Raw genomic sequence first — 18,953 nt, 5'->3', positions numbered from 1 at the left:
CAGTTCATCCCACAGATTCTCAATAGGGTTGACATTCAGGGCTCTGTGGAGGTCGGTCAATTGTGGTGACCTTCATATCCACAAACCATGCAGTTACAGCAGCAGATTTATGACACGTCTTGTCTTGTTGAAATTTTGTTGTCTTTTCTTTTTGAAAAAGAAAATGGATAGTTTCCGTAGAAAGGCCACAAAGAAGGGTGCATTGCATTGTCCAGAATATTCAGATACCTTTTGGAGTTCAATGTCCGTGGCACCATAAACAGAGGTTCATCCCGTTTTTCAAACAAGGAAAACAGAACCATACCATCACACCACCACCTCCGAATTCCCATTTCATAGCTAGGGTTACATACTCTGGTAAGAGACGTACACCCGGCATCTGCGACACTCACATCCGTCCATCTGCTCGGTAGAGGGTGTTGTGTGATTTGTTACTTCACAACACATCTTTCCAATCTTTCAAGTCCCACTGTACACGTTATTTGAGCCATGAAGAGGCTGCATGGTGGTTTGCGTAATATGCAGCACTCACATTGCTGTCCAACCATGGAAACCTATTTTGCGAGCCTCTGTTATGAATGTTGATTTGAGTTCAAGTCGATTTCCGGAACTCCGGGGTCGGCCTGGCAGTCTTACATATTATTCTTTAGCAATGTATGCTCACGTGTGTAGAGTGTGGTGGGTCGTCCACTGCGGGTAGCACTTGCAGTTCACTCCCTGCGCTTCCATCTCAGTACGCTATCATTGATTATTGACCTGTGATGGCCCAATTTTTCACAATGCCTCTTTCAAACTTCATCATTTTCCTTTTCGCAGTCATTTCAACGGACATGCAGGCACTGATTTTGGCAGATTATATCCCTGCAGTGGTAAAACTGAAGAGTGGAGTAAACTACTTGAAATTTTAAACTTTGCATATCCTGCAATTTCTTGCGTTTCAGTTACAATAGAACAACTCAAGAAAATTGAGGTTCATCAGTACATTTTGAATTATTTCATTACAATGAAATAAATTTTCGATGTCTTCGTTACCACGAGAGTCTGCGACAGAGTGCAGTGGATTCATTCTGGCGAGAGCGGGCGCTTTTCAAAATGTACTAATGAACCCTAATTTTGTTGAGTTCAGCTGTTAAAACTGAAATGTAAGAAATTGCAAGATATGCGAATTTTGAAATTTCAGGATATAGAGGAAACTCTCCTGTCTCATCCCCCCCACCTCCGATTTATACTGGCTACAAAGATGTGACTCGTTACATGGCTCAATGTACCTTGCCCACGGGGATGTCCGTTAACTTCTTTTCAAGCAGTGTACTCAGACGTTTTAATTAATCACATGCAATTTATTTATAAAACGAAACCCTATTTTCTAAATAATGTCTAAATTTTATGTAAACATCACTGATCCTATGTACGGTTGGACGTGATATCGACACTTTATTAAACCCATTCACTCACTTTAATTAAAGACTGAGAGGAAAATGTCGGCAATTTTCCGTGTTTCTCTGCTCTCGACGACTTATAATATTGACTGAATCCAAATGTATCACAATGAAAGAACTTTGTACCCTGCCTTCATCATTTAAAATATGTTTTGTCGTTTCTTTAGGCTGCGAACCCAGCTTGGACACCTATCGTTGCAATAATGGACAGTGCATCGACAGAAGGAGAGTCTGCGATGGAAGCTACGACTGCAGGGACGGTAGTGACGAAGGCAACTGCTATTGTAAGTATTAAGGGGGTTGACACGTACCATTTCATATTTTTATGATAAAACGCGCGCCTCAAGTGTTGCGTAGGAATTTGCAGATATTTTTTCATTAGTGGTGGACAAGATTTTCGTTGTGGCCTTTATTTTTTAAAAGGAAACTCAGTGTTGTTTATCAGGATTGTAAAATTTCTTTCTTTTTTTTAAATTTATTATATTTTCTGCATTTTCCCATTTGTGTTTTCATTCATATTTCAGCAAACTGCATCCATATTTCATTGAATTTTTAAATGATAACATTGTAGTTGATGTTGTCAGAAAAATTAGAAGTGAATAACATTCGATTTTTATTATTTTTTTTTTCCAGCTTGCTCTTCTTCACCTACGTTCCGATGTGATAACAAACGATGCATTGCAAATGAGCGCACGTGCAACGCTGTGAATGACTGCGGAGACAACTCGGATGAGAAATACTGCAGTAAGTGTGAAAATGCTTTTGATGTCTGTGAGTTATTTTGGAATGCGTCTTGTATGTGGCTGTCGATGAGCATATTGACAACAACTCATTTCTCAGCATCCCTGAAAATTTTTTTTTGCTTTTTTTCCCCCCCAAAATTTCGTTTTCTGTGTCATCCCCCCCCCTCCCAATTTTGATGTGGTACGCAATTTAACGATTACACAGTCCAACACAATTTTTGCTGACTTTTATATGAGACTTTTTTTACTAATTTGGGTGCGCTGATTTCAAATATCAAACCAATTTTTCTCTATCACGTCCGCGTTTTCCTCTATGGCATTTTCTTTTTGCTAATTTGTAAGTTTTTGATAGTTTTAAGGAGGCAGTACTATTTAGAAGATCAAAAAAATCGATTTTTAATATTATTTTCTGAAAGTATGTACTATTAAAAATCTTTTCCTAACTTTTTATCAAGAAATTCGAAAAATTCTCGAAGATATAGCCTATTATTCAAAGCGGTGCGCAGATCAGAATCGGAGCGCTCACCGCTCTCGCTTCTTAGTAAACGAATAAATGCGTAAGACCTGCAACGGCATGTACTGGCGCTTTGAATGCGAGGCCGACAATTAGATACATAACAATATTCATTAAAAATTACAAGAATATTTATAAAAAAAAAATAACAATTTTACTTACACATGAGTTTCACGGAATAACTTTTTGTTTGTAGCAATTTCAGCTGTGTGTTCTGTTTTGGCAATCCCTTTGAATACTCCAACAGTAGTCGGCCATAATGTGAGAATCTCATCTTCCTTGGTACCGATCTTCCATAAGTTTTAAGTCTTGATGAAATATTTCGCCTTCTTCATCGCTTACAGCACCTAAATTCTCGGGAAATCTATCAGGATGACTGTATAGGAAATGAAGCTTTATGATCATGTTGCAACCTAGGCGCTGGAAAGTTTCAAGCATTGTTTCCACTCGATCTTTGTAATTGCACGCTTTTTTGTTTCCAAGAAAATTATTCGCAACCATCGTAAATGAAGTTCAGGCCTCTTTCTCAATTTCGTTCATAGAGTTGATGAAATTTGGGTCTCTCATTAAAGTTCTAATTTGGCCCATCAAATACACCGGCTTTAATTTTTTCATAACTAAGTCGTGGAAATTTTTCACATATGTATTGGAAACAGTCACCTTGTAAATCTAAAGCTTTAACATACTGCTTCATAAGACCAAGTTTGATGTGAGAGGTGGAAAAATGATTTTTCTCTGTCGATTAAAGGTTGTTTTATAACATTCTGTTCTCCAATATTTAAGGATATTCTAAGAGGCCAATGTTTCTGACTGCAGTGTTGATTTCTAGCTCGACTATCCCAGAAGCATAGAAAACACGGACACTTTGTATATCCTCTTTGAAAGTCAAGTAAAACGTTCACCATTTTAAGATCCACACAGATGATCCAGTTATGGTCTGTATATTTTAATAACTTCAGAACCTTTTTAATGTCTTCATATGTTTCCTCTAAGTGGACTGAATAGCCAATAGAAATTGAGCCATATACATTCCCATTGTGTAAGACACACTTGAGATTTCTGCTTGAACTGTCGATAAATAAACGCCACTCCTTTGGATGATAATGTACAACACTCATTTCAGTTAGTAAACCTGACACATTGTTACAGTAAAGAAACCCACAGTCGTGTTTAAAATATTGTACAAGATTACTTTCCCTGCTACGATAAAAAGCGTGTCTTTGCTTTATCTTCGTATCTTGCTCCAGTAAGTTTTTTCATTTAATCTTGAAGCTAATAATTCCGATGATTCCTTTGATAGGCCCAAATCTCTTACTAAGTCATTCAATTCCGCTTGAGTAAAACGTTGCGGTCCAGAACTAGAAATTAAATTTTCATTGTCTAAATCAACATCCGGGTCTTGCTCCTCAAAAACATCTGGCACATCCCGATCATGCTCGTTCTCAAGTAAAGGAAGTCCTTTATATATTGGCACGGCTATTTCACTGGAATGAGCAACTGGCCGAATTGCTGAGTCGAGATTTGGATACACAATTTTTTTCTTATTCTTCTTATTATAACCAGAAGTCTGAACTAAACAAAAATAGCAATCATTTACGTGATATTTCGGTTCACGCCAAATCATTGGAATGCCAAAAGCTAATTTTTGGCGTTTTCCCTTGCTCCACTGTCGTAAATTTCCTACACATGACTTACACACTTTATTTAGAGCCCATGACTTGTCCTGATCTGCAATTTTTACGTCAAAGTAGGCAAAGTACACTTTTTTAACGAAATCAGTGATATTTGTCCTTTGACTGGGAACAGTAAAGCTGCCACAAATGTAGCAGAAGGAATCTACACTACTGACACAATTTCGAGTAGTAGACATGATGTATTTTCTTCACTGCCGACTAATATGCAATTGTCAAGACAAAAAAAACCAGAGACTTTATTGAAATGTTATAAACGCTCATCATACTTTCACGATCGATTAATGATTGACTGATTTCGATCGTTCTTTGTCCGCTATGACGCATATAGCATTCATTAGTTTTAGGCAGTTGTCATCCTACTTTTCATCACCAAAATGTATTAGGTCGGTTATCGGCCTCTCTCGCATTCAAAGCGCCAGTACGTGCCGTTCTTACGCATTTATTCGTTTACTATCAAGCGAGAGCGGTGAGCGCTCCGATTCTGATCTGCGCACCGCTTTGAATAATAGGCTATATCTTCGGGAATGTTTCGAATTTCTTGATAAAGAGTTAGGGACAGATTTCTAATCTTTCAGAAAATAATATTAAAAAATCGATTTCTTTGATCCTCTAAATAGTACTGCCTCCTTAAAACTATCAAAAACTTACAAATTAGCAAACAAAAAATGCCATAGAGGAAAAACCTGAAAAACCTGATAGAGAAAAATTAGATATTTGAAATCAGCGCACCCGAATTAGTAAAAAACAAGTGTCAGATCATAATCAGCAGAAAAACAATTTTTTTTTGTTGGCCAGTTTTATCGAAAATGATGAATCTGTAAAGTAGAAAAACCGTCTTGTGCAGAATCAGGATCGGAACGATTATTGTTCGCCTTAGTCCAGGAGATAACGGCGGCACTCCTTGGCTAGTTAAAAGAGTCTAATGGTAGTCTCAAATACAAGGAATCTTCAAATAAAAATGAGTTAGCCGATGTCATGCGGACGAAGGGTCATTCCCTCGGAACTGACGATTTTCGTTCTACTGAATAAAAAAAAAATGGCAGTGGAACACAAAGAACAAAGGAGAGGACAAACAAACTACGAATATCATCAGTTCTGATGGTTTCATTTGCCTTTATTCGAAATTTTTTCCCGACACACTCATCATCATTATCATCATCATCAGTGATTCTAACAGGCAAAAAATAGCCCACGACCTTCCAAATATCATTGGAATTCGTAACCATAACTCCAGGATAATGCGGTTAGCCCTGTGACTGTAAGTATTCTTTTGTCTGTAAATTGTGTGTCTTCTTCTTGCCCTTTTGCATAGTTTCGGGATGAAAACCTAATTTCCCAGGAGGGAATGAACCCTGCTACCTCCGGCTGAGTCCTGCTAATTCATCTCAAGACTTCCTGCACATTGGAAGGAGTCTAATTTACAAAATGGTATTCGCCAGCTGCTCCAGGAGCTTTCTAATAAATTTCGATCAGATTAATTATTTGAGCGGAAATAACAGATTTCCACAAATGCACTGGATTAAGAGGTTTGGATTTCTGCTCTGCGTTTAATACTTTTGGAAGAGATTCTTCCTAAATTTTAAAGGGATAACGAGATTGAAATGAAAACGACTAATGCACATGCTTTTACAATAGCTTCACATTATTATTATTTGTGTGTTTTTGTATTTCTTATTAAATAAATATGTAAACAATCTGCGTTTATTAATGGCGTTACTTGAATATTTTTCGTCTTTGTTACATGTCTGTTTCAGTTTCCTTTTTATGAAAGTTTGAATGTTTTTTTTCTTCTTACATTTGCTTTTGGAGAGTATTCTTCGCCTCTACATGCTCATCTTATTTATTTTGTTCACTTACAGATAACATGGATTCTGTTAAAGGAGTGAGGGAAGCCCGTGTGAAAGCAGTGAACTGGCTACTCAACCAACGTCGCTTGAGTTGGGGATGGGGAAAAGAGACCCCTCGAGCAGTCGTTGCACTCTACCTTGCAAGCAAAGAAAGCCTTCTGAATAACGACACTCTGATTGAAGTACTTGGGGAGTTCCTGGAAGTTGAAATTGCTGTGGCCTTGGCAAAGTACGAAGTGTTTCTTCTCTGTTATTCTTAAGATAATTCGATTCATTCGTGGCTTCCTGCATATTAAACTCCAAAGCATAGAACTGCTGGAATATATTGCGAAAGTAGTGGCACGACGAGTGCACACCATAACCGATATTTCATTCTTAATTTTTTTTTTTTTTTTAATGAAAGGTGTACTTTTACGTTTTTCGTCTGATATATGATTTACGTAATCAGGTAAAAAACCTCAAAACTTGCTTACAGTACTGCCAATAAATCTCTACGACATTCACAATCATTTTAGTTTCGTTTTATCGTATCTTCGTCACAGATAGAAATTATTTAATCCGAGATTCACTCTTTCTTATCAGATTTAAGTCTCACCTCCAGACATTATTTATTGGCATTTATTCCTTCAGAGTATAATCAGGGTATAGAGTTATTCTAATTACTCTGTTTTTCCGTGTAATTGATAGTTTAAATTGCAATAAGTATTTCTTCATATAATTAGTGGATGAAATTTTTATATACAATTGTCTCTAAAACTGTGCCGAATTTGATTCGGTTCACGTTTTCTTTTATTTATTTGTTTCATTTATTTATTTATTTTTGGTGAGTTATTGATGAGATTAACTTCATAAAGCGTACAATGCACAAAATAACCTCGTCTTCAAGGATTAAAGTGATCTCTGGTGAATCTGATTCCCTCAGAGAAGAATAATGGGAAAAAAAAGTCAAAATATATTGAAAGGTTATAAAACATTTAAGATGCATACAGTTTTTTTTTAATCTACAGATAAAAAGGATTTATTATTGACTAAGGATGACTATCGTCAAGATAACTTCGAAATGGCTTTAGGTTATACCGGACAGTATATCCAGTATTGCCTCGTAATATTCGGCTAGTAGAGCCTGGAGTCAATTTAGCAGCACTGCCTCTTTTAATCAGAATAAGCCAAAAACTAAACAATAAATAAACCCCAAAATCCCCTTGGCTATTCTGTTATTCCGTTTGCTTATTAACTACAGTTCGTATTCATGAATACGTTGCTGATTCCAGATACTCTAAACAACGTATTCTTATAATTATCTTATAATATATCGCCGAAATGAAGCTTATTAGCTCGTTATATTTAAGTAACTTAATGGTTGCACCTGTTTGGAAACTCGTATAGCAGAGTATATAAGTTCTTTTTGCTATACCCTTTGATATCAATTTGGTCTAGCTACTCACTGATGAAGCCTCAAAAAAGGCAGAAACCGGTCTGGGTAGTGACCTCCCACCATAATGTAATAACAGCATACATTTCCTAGGAAATGTGTTTTTACATTATGGAAAATACCTAAGAATGGCGATCAGAACTTTACCGACTTGGCTGCGAGTTCTCCGGTATTATACTACGTACTAGGGTCACTTGCATTAGCTCACGCTAATGGTCGCCGACACTTTATAGTTTACTATATTCGGCATGAAACTCTCTGATTCCAATCTCTGAGTTTCTCATTCGGTTTTAAAACAATGTGGGATTTAATATCCCCTTAATTTAAATAATCTTATAATAATTATAAGAATACGTCGGAACGTAAATGCATTGTTCTTCTCATGTATCTGGTTTTAGCAATAATTTTCATTTTTAACATATTAAAATCCTGTATACTTGACAAATCAATCTCTGAATTGAAGAATTGCTAGATATCACTAAAATATGATGAAAAATGGAAAGAGAAAATTTTGAAACCATTCCCCAAGATTACATGTTCAGTTATATGCTAAACCTGCGGACATGTTAGCTGTTCAGATAACATGCCTGAAGGTTTCATAGACAAGTGATTACATTTCTGGTTGATTCCTTTCCAGGAAACACGATGTTCCACTGATCCCCGTGCAGCTAGCCCAGTACATCCGAGCCCTCTTAGCCACTTGCCGAAATCCCCGCAACTTCCATGGATTCAATTTTGTAGACTATCTGAAGAATTCCTCAAAGAACAATACTTCGGTCTTCACGATGCCCACGGTGGTCCTCTCTCTTTGTGTTGCTGGAGAAACACCAACTTCAGCGCAGACTGATGTCCTTCTCGAAGCACTGCAATTGGAAAACCATCCCTCCTACACTGGTAATATCACATCTCGTTTATTGTGAAACTATAATCGTTTTAAAATCTTCCCCTTGCAAAAATTTAACTAAATAAACGAAAAAAATATGAGAAAATGATATTCAATAAAATAATAAGCTTAAAAGCGCAACTGGAATTACAGAGCTGCTTCCTTTCCTAGTTTCATGATTTTAAGTCAATGAATTGTCGTATGAAGCAGAAAGATTCCTGTTTCTATTTTCTTAGAAAACTATAACTATTACATAATAGATTTATAATAGAGTTAGTATCGACAATGACATTGAAATAAATGAATTTTCCGATCATGGTATTCACGTTAAAGAAAGTATAGAACGCTAAGCAAATTATCAAATTTCTTGACTCCTTGTCTTGGCAAAACGACATTTGTGGAATGCAGGCTCGTTGTCACCTAACATAAGTCGGTCACGGTGGAATGTCTGAGCAACAGCGCTTACGGATTGAAATGCTGCACTTCCGCGGCTTATTAGCAGAAACATTATGACCACCTGCATAGTAGCCTGTTGCGTCTCGTTTGACCGAATACGCTTGCAGCTGGCCTGGAATTCGTTCCATTGGACCACGGAAGGTGCCTGAAGTATGCTGAACCAACTAGGCAGGATAATGTATCGGAGGTCAGGACTGAGCGAAGCGCTGATATCTGCCGTAGTTTGTTCCATTGTGCATGATCCAACAAACGCTCGATGGGATTCAAATCAGAATAACTCGGCGGTCAACTCAGCAGATGGAATGATTTCATATACTCCTCATTCAAACGATGCTCGCACATAAGAATCATTAATGCACGAGATGCTGTCTTGTTTGAAGAGTCCAGATACATCACGCCACGTTGTCACCATGTAGGACAACTTGATCAAAACAATCTCCAAGTAAGAATTTAAGATTAATGTGTGTTCAGTGTGGATGAGAGGATTCAGTAGTGTCCAGGACACAATCAGGAAATTCCGCCATTTTCCACCAATCGTGCAGTGTTTGGCCAGAACCAGGATGTTGGTCCTGACAAGTTGCGTGCAATCCAGTACTAGACCTGGAGTGATAATAGCGGTTCTTTGTAATTCGTGGACGTTTTCTTTTTCTGGTAATCATTAAATCGATTAAAATTATATCCTCCAGTATCGGATGAAAATATTATGAAAGAAAAGGACTTGTCATTAGGACAGTATACCGACTTAGATATAAGACGGAATATCAAAACGTTTTGCATGCACTCTTTATATGACAATATTACAGTGGTGTGAACATCATAACAACAAAAAACGAAGGATGAATCCTAAATACACTGGTGTCCAAAAACCTAAAGACGAAAACTGTTTCTGAATATCACTACCGCAATTCAGACGAATCTGCTTTTGGTAGTTTTGTATTTTTATATTTTTCCAGTTCAAAGAAGGTACACATTCGAATAGCGCACAAAGGGGTCACGTGGTAGCATATAACGGGATAAAAGGCAGCACCAAGTGAATTGTTTTGGAAGGAAGCTCGTTTCTTGAAGGACTAAAGTTGCAAATTCGGATCTCTTGTAACGCCGAATGTCATGAAGATGATTTCACGCAGAGAAGATTTACTGGAAAGCCTGTAGGACTATTGAATTACCGATTTTTCCAGAGAGTTCGTAATGTCACATAGCGTTGTATTCAGACTCTGGGCAACGTTTCAAACCAATGGAATGTGAACCATACGTTTGCTAAGAGGTCGCCTTCGCTTTACCATGGAACATGAACACCGATTTTTGGTTAAAACTGCAATCGACGCACCACTGCAGGTCAGCTTGCAAGTCGGGTCCATTCAAGTACAAGAAAGCCTATATCTCGACAAACTGTGGCAAGACTTCCTCGACAAAACAGGCCTTTACACACGAAGGCGTCTAGCCTGCATCCCTTTATCCACAGATCAGTCAGTGGTGTTGTATCCGTAAAACTTGGACGAGAAAGCAATGGGCTAAAGTATTCTTAACAGATGAGAGTTGTGTTTGTCTTTCCTCCGATTCTTGACGAGACTTGATCTGTGTTGCTTACCATTGCGAGAATGTTCTTGAAAGGAATATATACGATTGTGTTGGGTCAGAGTGTGGAGAGGAATTATGTTTAATGGAGGCACCGAGCTACAAGTGCTAGAGAAAGGGAACATGACATTGAAGATCTGCGTTGTAATATCGTTCAGCAGTCATCTGTTCTAGGCGGAAAATTCCTTTTTATAGACGACAAATGCACACACCACATCGTAGACGAGTAGTGGAGATACTTCTGGAGAACGAGGACAATAATCGAATCCAGTGGCGAGCATTCTCCCAGGATATCAATTCTATAAAAGATTTGGAAATGCATCGCGTTGCTGCTCAAAATTACCCTCCAGAAAACAATCCTTGCTGTGAAGGAGGGGTGGGCCAGTTTATCTCAGAGAAAAATATTCCCGAATTCTGAATCTGAAATGCTTCTTCACGGTATCCAAACATGTAGAGTGGATGTAATCTATTTCGACTACTAGAAGGAAGGAAATACTTCTTACCTTTCACTTGTGGACTGGAAGCATAATTCATAGAATTCACCAGCTGAAAAAGGATCAGGATGAACAAATGATTGTAAGCTTTGCGAGGATAAAATCATCCTTTTGCTGATGGCTGTCACTCACTTTCCATCAAAAATAAAATATCGTGGAATTATAGAATAATGATACCGTCACTTTCGTCGTTTTGTTAAAAAGATAAAAAGAAGAAATAAAAAGAAAAATGTTTAAAATGCGTGAATGCCCAAAATGTGATATTTTAATTATTTCTCTTAGATGTGAAAATCCTCTCGTTGATGTCACTGGTGTGCATAGCAGACAGAAAGGAAATCATCAAAAACATAAAAGATGCAAACAATTCCAGCACACATTCGACGTCGGAATCTGGCATTTCTACGAATCACTCTCGAGAGATCAGTCTGAAAGATGTGGTGCTGAGATCGCTTCCATGGCTGAGAAGTTTGCAGCTTCCAGATGGAGGGTTTGGAGATGTGTACACGACAGCTTTGGCTATGCAGGTAAGTACATTTAGTTGGACTACTCTTCCTCAGAATCTGGTATTATGCGCACAAATTAATTGATATATTGCTGAACGACATTACAATATTAGACGATTATATTTTATTTTAAAGAAGAGTTGAGGCGTATTATTTATAAAGTAGCTGTGCATGCGATTAACTCATCGATGCCAACTAGAACTACTGATCATTGCAGTGATACAACTACTACATTGGGACTACTGATCATTGCAGTGATAAAACAAATATTTAACGTATAGTGATCTCAACCGTTTCTCTACTCCTCTTATATTTTCCAGACCCTGTTTGCCGTGGGTGATGAAGGTTTAGACTGGAATGTGCGATCGGCAGCATCGTATCTTTTATCCCATCAGAAAAGTGATGGTTCTTTTGGAACACGTCTGGCCACCTATTTCGCGCTTCCAGTCCTTAAACAATCCACTCTGCTGGACCTCGGAGTAATCAACTGTTCCAAGTTCACCAACAAAACTAGTGAGTTCCAATACACTTTCGAAACTAGTCTGCACATTTATTTCATATTTAATTCTTTAATAGTGTAAGAGCAGATGTGCCTAAGCCACTAATACCATTACAATTCTTCACTTTGCAGGTGAAGAAATGCTGGAGGATCTACAGAACAAGTTAGGACCCAAGGTTCATGTGGAATACATTATTAAATTTGGGGATTATTCTGACCATTCCTATAATATCATCTTGCGTGTTGTGGCTAATACGTCATTCTTTGATGTGATGAAAGCGTCTGCAAAACTGGATTCTAAATTTAGGTAAGAAGATCACGTTCTTTTAACAGAGAGAGATAGAATGGAACTAGTATTAGCAAATTAGCGAATTAATGCACATTTTATATGCAAATATAGATAACGTTTTTTTTTTAATATTGTTTTGAGAGCTTCTGTATCCCCTTGGAAATGGCGTTTGCATTCATAGCCCTTATATTATCGAAGAAATGTTCTAATTTCGATTCTCATCTCCAGCTAGAGCAACAGTCAAGTAAATGGACAATATATAAACTAAATTATTTCAGTCTATAATATACTTCGTTAGGGCTGAGTAAGATGAGATTGCGAAACTTGCCCTCCTCTCTGGACTTGATGCCGTTCAGAATTAGTAATAACCTTGGTCAGCTATCTCTGATTGGCTATATTGGAGTTTGATTGCTTTTCTCAGTCTCTAAAATTTAGAAACCCTAAAAGCCAAAGGGACAAAACGCTTTAGAAATTGGAATAGAAATCGTTAGCCATTTTTTTCTTTTTGTTATTATTATTTACTTCATTTTTATTTATTTTGAGGCATTTATTGAAGTAACTTCAGTTACTTCAATAAATTTTGGGGATATCGTTCCTAATAAAAACTTTTATGGCTGATACAACACGTCAAACCATAATTGAACTTAATAAAAATGCATGTTGCTTTCATTGAAATCTTCAACAGAATTCGTCATTTCAATATTTAAATTAAAATAAAAAATTAGTCTGTAACTGAAGGGAAATATTTCTTTACAGTGATGCCATAGATCAGTCTTTCTTAGATAATTTACACGACATAAGACAGCAAGAAAAATGTTAATTATTGTACACACACTAGTAAGTTTTTATTTATTTTTTATTTTTTTCAGTTTCGAATACAGAGACACTGACAAAGGTCTTTACATTAGCTCCATGGCTGGAATTCCTAACGATCCCGAGCACGGATATGCTTGGCTGCTTTACAGAAAGTCAAAGAATTCATCATTGGAACACTACAAGAAAGGTGAGTGAATGAATTCTCCTAATTTAGCTACTTTCAAGTGGCAAACTCTTTAAATAATCCTGAAATGAATTTACTCTTGTTCCGATGATAACTCGGAAATCATTCAAGACATATTTAGCGAAAAAGGTTTAATAAGAGAGGAGAGAGAGAATTTATATATATATGTAGTGGAGGTGCGAAATTTATCTCTGATATTTTTTCCACTTCCATACAATTTTGAGGTTTTATCGAATTCAAAACAATCTGTCAGAAACCACGTCTCGATATCATATATTGCATGTATAATAACATGAAACACCTTTTTTTTATTTTTAAAGACTCCTTCTGAACTTAAAGAACTCATTTCGAATGAAAGTGAGTTTATCGCTGTCAGTATTATAGTTGGGTTCACCTGCATCAGGATTTAATTACAGCAGGTACCTTTTTACTTATATACATCGGCAAATCGGTGAGAGTACACACACAATTTACAGTAAAAAATATTGTTAGTGATGGGAGATGGCGGTTGACGTTTGTGTGTGTGTGTGTTGTGAGGGGGGGTTGAATAGTGTAGACCGTAGGCAGCATGGATTAAAGCAAGGGTCAGGAACGTCGGCTCTTTTATATTGAATTAAAAGACACACATAATTAATACAAAGAACTAAATATTGTTTTTTGACACGACCTGTTCGTGTCGCTAGATACTATGTATGTGATGTGTGTTACGCATGAAATTTTATGACATAAACAACTGACAACTACGTTACATTTGAAATACCGCTAAACGTTAATCCTGACTAAGGTAACTAGCGGCACGGCGAAAATTTGAACTAATTGATCAGCTTCCCTGTCATACAGCACGGGTTTTAGATAGATAGGATTTTAACTGTCAAAATAAATATTCTGTTAGTTAACTTATTTCTTGTGGTACTAAACTGGTGTTTAATTTAGTGTCAGGTAATGTTATGCACAAATTAAGTTTTTGTGTTATGTTGAATTTGTGTTTTTACTTGCAGGTAAATTTGCAATAATAACCCTCCTAATATGAGTTCAAGAAAAAGAAAAATAATCGAAGAAAACAGGATTCAAAATGTGGACAGAGAAATTTGCATTTATAGAAGTAAATGGAAATCCGCAATGTTTAATTTTCCATCTACGACTTCAAAATGACAAATCAAGTAATGTCGAACGACAATTTCGAGGAAAATATTTAGACTTCAGTAAACAAATATCCTGAAAGTTATCAATAGAAAAAAAGCTATTGAAGAATTACAAAAGAAAATATTACGTCAGCCAAATTATTTTTTGTCAACTTGGACGAAATCTTTCTCGAATACTACTGAGGCAAGTTTTTTGTTACCCCCCCCCCTTGAAAGAGCAAAAGCGAGAAAACCTTTTACCGATAGTAAATTTCTAAAAAAATGCATGTATAATGTATCTGAAATTCTATTTAAGGATATGAAAAATAAGGACGAGATACGTAAAAAAAATTAAAGATTTACCTCTTTCGGCTGGAACTGTAAAGAAACGGATTGTAACAATTTCTGCGGAAGTTTCAAATATGCAAATTATGGATATTAATTCTGCCGATTTGATATCTATTGCGGTTGATGAATCAAATGATATTTCCGATATGACACAATGCTGCGTGATGGTTAAATATATCGCATCTTCCGGTATTCCAGAAGAACTTCTTGATCTAACACTTAAAGGACACACTACAGGTCAAGATATTTCAGAAAACCTTCTAACAAGTTTACAGAACACATTCCACATGGAGTTATTTCATTTCATTGCATTTGGCGTTAAGAAGCTTTAGTTGCAAATTCTTTAGGATTTTTACCACAACTAAAAAGAGTGATGGATGTTGTTGTTGTGCCAATGATCAATTTCATCCGATTCCAGGCGATGAATCACATACTTTCTGACATATCTTTAGAGAAATTAGGTAGTCAACATAAATATTTAGTGACATTTACATCTGTACGATGGTTATCAAGAGGAAAAGCATTAAAACGTTTTTTGAGTGCTTAAAGAAGTAATAGTTTTCCCAAAAAATTATAACGTAAATCATGTGGAACTTCTCAGTAATCCCGAATGGATACAAAACTTTTTGTTTTTTGCTTGATATGACAGAACATTTTAATAAGTTAAATTTGAAGTTGCAAGGGGGATACCAGCCTTACAATTACTCGAGGAAGTTCTTACCTTTTGAACAGAAACTAAGAGTGTTTTTCGAAGATGTTACTGAAGAAAAATTTATATATTTTGAAAATCCAAAAAATTATCGATTGAATTTAAATCAAGAATTGATTTAAATTTATATAAATTGATTGCAAAATATTCGCTAAAATGAATACTGTAATTTTAGATTCATTTACGAGCAGATTTCAGGATTTTAAAAAACACCAGGAGATGATGAAATTTATATTACATACGTTAAATTGCACTTTAAAATTAATAGATATTGAAGCTTTTCCCGAAATATCAATTGCAGAACTACAAATGAAGCTTCTGGAAATTCAGAATAAAAGCATCTGCGTACAAAAACTTCAGGAAATGGTAGCACAAATTGAAGGAAACTATGTAAGAAACACCACAGGAAATTACATTTAAATGTTGGAATTCTTTCCCAACAAATTATTCAAATACCAGGCGACTTGCTTTTGGAATTTTGACTCTTTTCGGTTCAACATACAATTGTGAACAATTCTTTTCTTCAAGAATTACATTAAAAATAAGTATAGGAACAAATTGACTGATGAAAGTTTGAAAGCCGAATTACTATTAAAGTGCACGACATACAATCCAGCTTTAAGTAAGTTGGCTTCGAACATGCAAAATCAAAAGTCTCATTAGAATTTTAAATTAAATCAATCAAATATCTATTGAAATACATAATATTGTATTTTTGTTCGGACTAATTCTTTTTGCAATACAAATTCTGACTTTTTTTGCAATACTATACTTACTTAAACATGTTTTGTGATTAAAAACTTAATAAAACTTAATGTTGTTTTATTTATTCAACATATAAAATTTATATGCAAACATAAAAGTGGTATTTGATATCTGGAAGTATTGAATTAAAAACAAATTTACCTAAGTTTGAACTAGCTGCAGCTTTGAGTCACCAGGAAAAATCGAATTGAAGTTGCAGCTCCCAAAATTTTGTTTCAATTAATTTGTTTTTGGTGGAATGGCTCTTTGGTCCAAAAAGGTTAACGATCCATTCTCTCAATGAGTCTTCGACTCCTAGTGCTTGTCACGTAATAACAATAATATTTTTGAATGTTTTATTTCTTTCTGCTTCGAAACTGTTGTAACATTTATATTGAACCAACTACCATAACACGTTCGCCCATTACAAAATCTTGTTAATATGCACTCATGAGACATAATATTATTGAGCATGCAGTCTGTTTCCGTCTATCCAGACTGTAGGGTTGCTAGGAATCTGGGCAGCGGTGGAGGTATCTTGGTATGAGCGTATCCGGCGATTCTGTGTGCTCTTCTGGCCATCTCAGGGCAACTTCCCTGGTCTCATAAGAGTCAATAGCAAGATGGGGAAAAGGCAGTTTCTTGGTTAAAGGATCCACGACAAGCTATTATGTAAGTGACGATAATGTCTTGCGTTATATATCAAAAACAACCTAAGTTACAGCCCACCAGACTCTCACAGCTCAACCATTCAATATTTGCGCTCTCGAGACTTATACCCCCGAATGTGCATAATGATACAGTCAGAGTTCATTCTTCTATTTAAACTCTAGCCTTTATTCTTTTCAGTGTTAGATAAGTTGCTCTCTATTTTTTTTTAAACAATTCCTTTAGATTGGTTACTGGAATTTATATGTTTATCTCACACCTAATGAAGTCTAATTTTAGACGAAACTAGTAGCGCAATTAAAGTTTTTTTTTTAATTATATATATATATAAAGAGAGAGAGAAAGAGTCGATCGTAGTATCAAGAAAATCGACCGTAGGACCCACATTAATTCACAGCATGCATCCTGTTAGGGTTAGGCACCAAGAGGTGACATTAGTTGTTTGCCGTCTCCTCATCGCTTGTCGCCTATAATTAGTGATAGTGATGGGCCAGCTATCTCTGAATGGATACCGGTGGAGATTCATCAGCCCACTCAATCTCCTAAAGCTAGATAGAGCTAAGGACCCTCGGCTACTCCTTATAAGGGAATAAAAGGGATTAGCTGCTGCTTATATAGATAACTTTATTTTGTTCGTTGTTATTCGAATTTTACTCAGATTACTTTGGTGTATTCTGGAACCGAGCTCAAAATTCAGAAGTTGTATCTTTTAACGATCGTTCGAAATTCGTTAAATGGTAAACCTTCCATTCCAATAAACAGAAGGTTTAAATAAATAATAAATTACTCTTTATGAATAAAATACCAACAACAAGAATACACTTCTTTCATGTATATATTTCTATTTGACGCTAAGATATTTGAATTATGTATATGAAAGCATTCGTTATCTGTCTCTCTCTCTCTCTGTCTCTCTCCGAAAGAATTATGCAAAATGTGACATTCTTTTGTTTTTGTTGTTGTGTAGGTCCTCAGGATGTGAAAGTCGAAAATGGCGACCAACTCGTCATGTGGTACAGAAGCAGGTTGCTGTCGGGTTAACAGGAACTCACCGAAAAGACGTCACAGACATTTCTTTAGAATTTCTGAGATTGCTGTCAAGGAAAGTAACGTGTATGCACCCACAAAAATTGTAATGTGGTTAATAAAGTTACAAAGAATTGCGTGTTGCTCTTTTTTATTACAATTGTGAGACGAAGTGAGGCAAAGCTGCATAGAAAGAAGTCGGTGTTTCCTTCCGTGTTGTTCGCTTTAGACAATTACACTCTATGACCACAAATACCTATCCTTCATTCCTCTCCCCCTCTCCAAAAAAAAAAGGAATTACGGAAAACCATTATTATACTTGCCTTTTGGAATTCGGTTGACATCTGTTCTTCATTATTGGGTGTTGAATTCATTTGTACGAACAGTTCGCTGACATCACAATGAACTGAATACGGTCGGCAATTGTCTCATATTCCTGATTAGAGCTAGCTTTAAAGTGTTAATCGATTTTTTCGAGTTGCAATGTTAAAAATCCAAGATCAGTGGATGCTGTAAAGAAAAAAATCCTTATTGCACCAAAGTTCCACTAAATTGAAAGCGGTTAGAAACAAAAACAGAAAGAAAGACCAGTTCCCCTTTCAGAACCCAGAATGGGAAACTACAACGTTTGGAGTTCTACCGATGTACCGTCGTAGAAGTTTCCGCGTGGTAGCTCCACCCGTGACTTTTTAAACGAAAACGATGGAATTTGTTTGCAAATTTCAAGTGAGACAGGATGCTCTCTTCCACCCATATTGTTTAATCTGTACATTGAAGATGCAATAAATAAACTGAAAGAAATAATAGAAACCGGAACTGAGATAAATGGAATTGATATTAACTGGCCACAGTTTGCGGTTGATATAGCAGTTTCAGCTGATAACGAAAACCAACTGAAAGCCACCCTAACAAAGATGGAAGAAATCTTCACAAAGTACAGCCTAAAAATTAATTATAAGAAAATAAAA

At 36.2% G+C, this 18,953-nt stretch overlaps 1 protein-coding gene across 2 annotated transcripts in view; it reads left to right on the top strand.

Annotated features, from left to right (window-relative positions):
- Positions 1 to 18,122, top strand: part of LOC150102090 (uncharacterized protein CG3556-like) — a 42,017-nt gene extending 23,895 nt beyond the window's left edge. For both annotated transcript variants that reach the window (XM_090400692.1, XM_090400691.1), the window contains exons 2-10: positions 1,607 to 1,723; positions 2,073 to 2,183; positions 6,250 to 6,466; positions 8,307 to 8,563; positions 11,360 to 11,601; positions 11,901 to 12,093; positions 12,212 to 12,386; positions 13,238 to 13,371; positions 17,927 to 18,122. In XM_090400692.1, the coding sequence (XP_090256818.1) occupies positions 6,255 to 6,466; positions 8,307 to 8,563; positions 11,360 to 11,601; positions 11,901 to 12,093; positions 12,212 to 12,386; positions 13,238 to 13,371; positions 17,927 to 18,000 (1,287 nt within the window). In that variant the 5' untranslated portion in view covers positions 1,607 to 1,723; positions 2,073 to 2,183; positions 6,250 to 6,254 and the 3' untranslated portion in view covers positions 18,001 to 18,122. The remainder of the gene's footprint in view (positions 1 to 1,606; positions 1,724 to 2,072; positions 2,184 to 6,249; positions 6,467 to 8,306; positions 8,564 to 11,359; positions 11,602 to 11,900; positions 12,094 to 12,211; positions 12,387 to 13,237; positions 13,372 to 17,926) is intronic.
- Positions 18,123 to 18,953: the final 831 nt, after the last annotated feature.

This window comes from Typopeltis vanoorti, chromosome 11, assembly GCF_054136105.1.
Source record: "Typopeltis vanoorti isolate ZY-2024b chromosome 11, IOZ_Tvanoo_1.0, whole genome shotgun sequence".
Lineage (NCBI taxonomy): Eukaryota > Metazoa > Arthropoda > Arachnida > Uropygi > Thelyphonidae > Typopeltis > Typopeltis vanoorti.
Note: the sequence above shows the minus strand (reverse complement) of the source record. Positions and strands in the feature narration are given on the sequence as shown.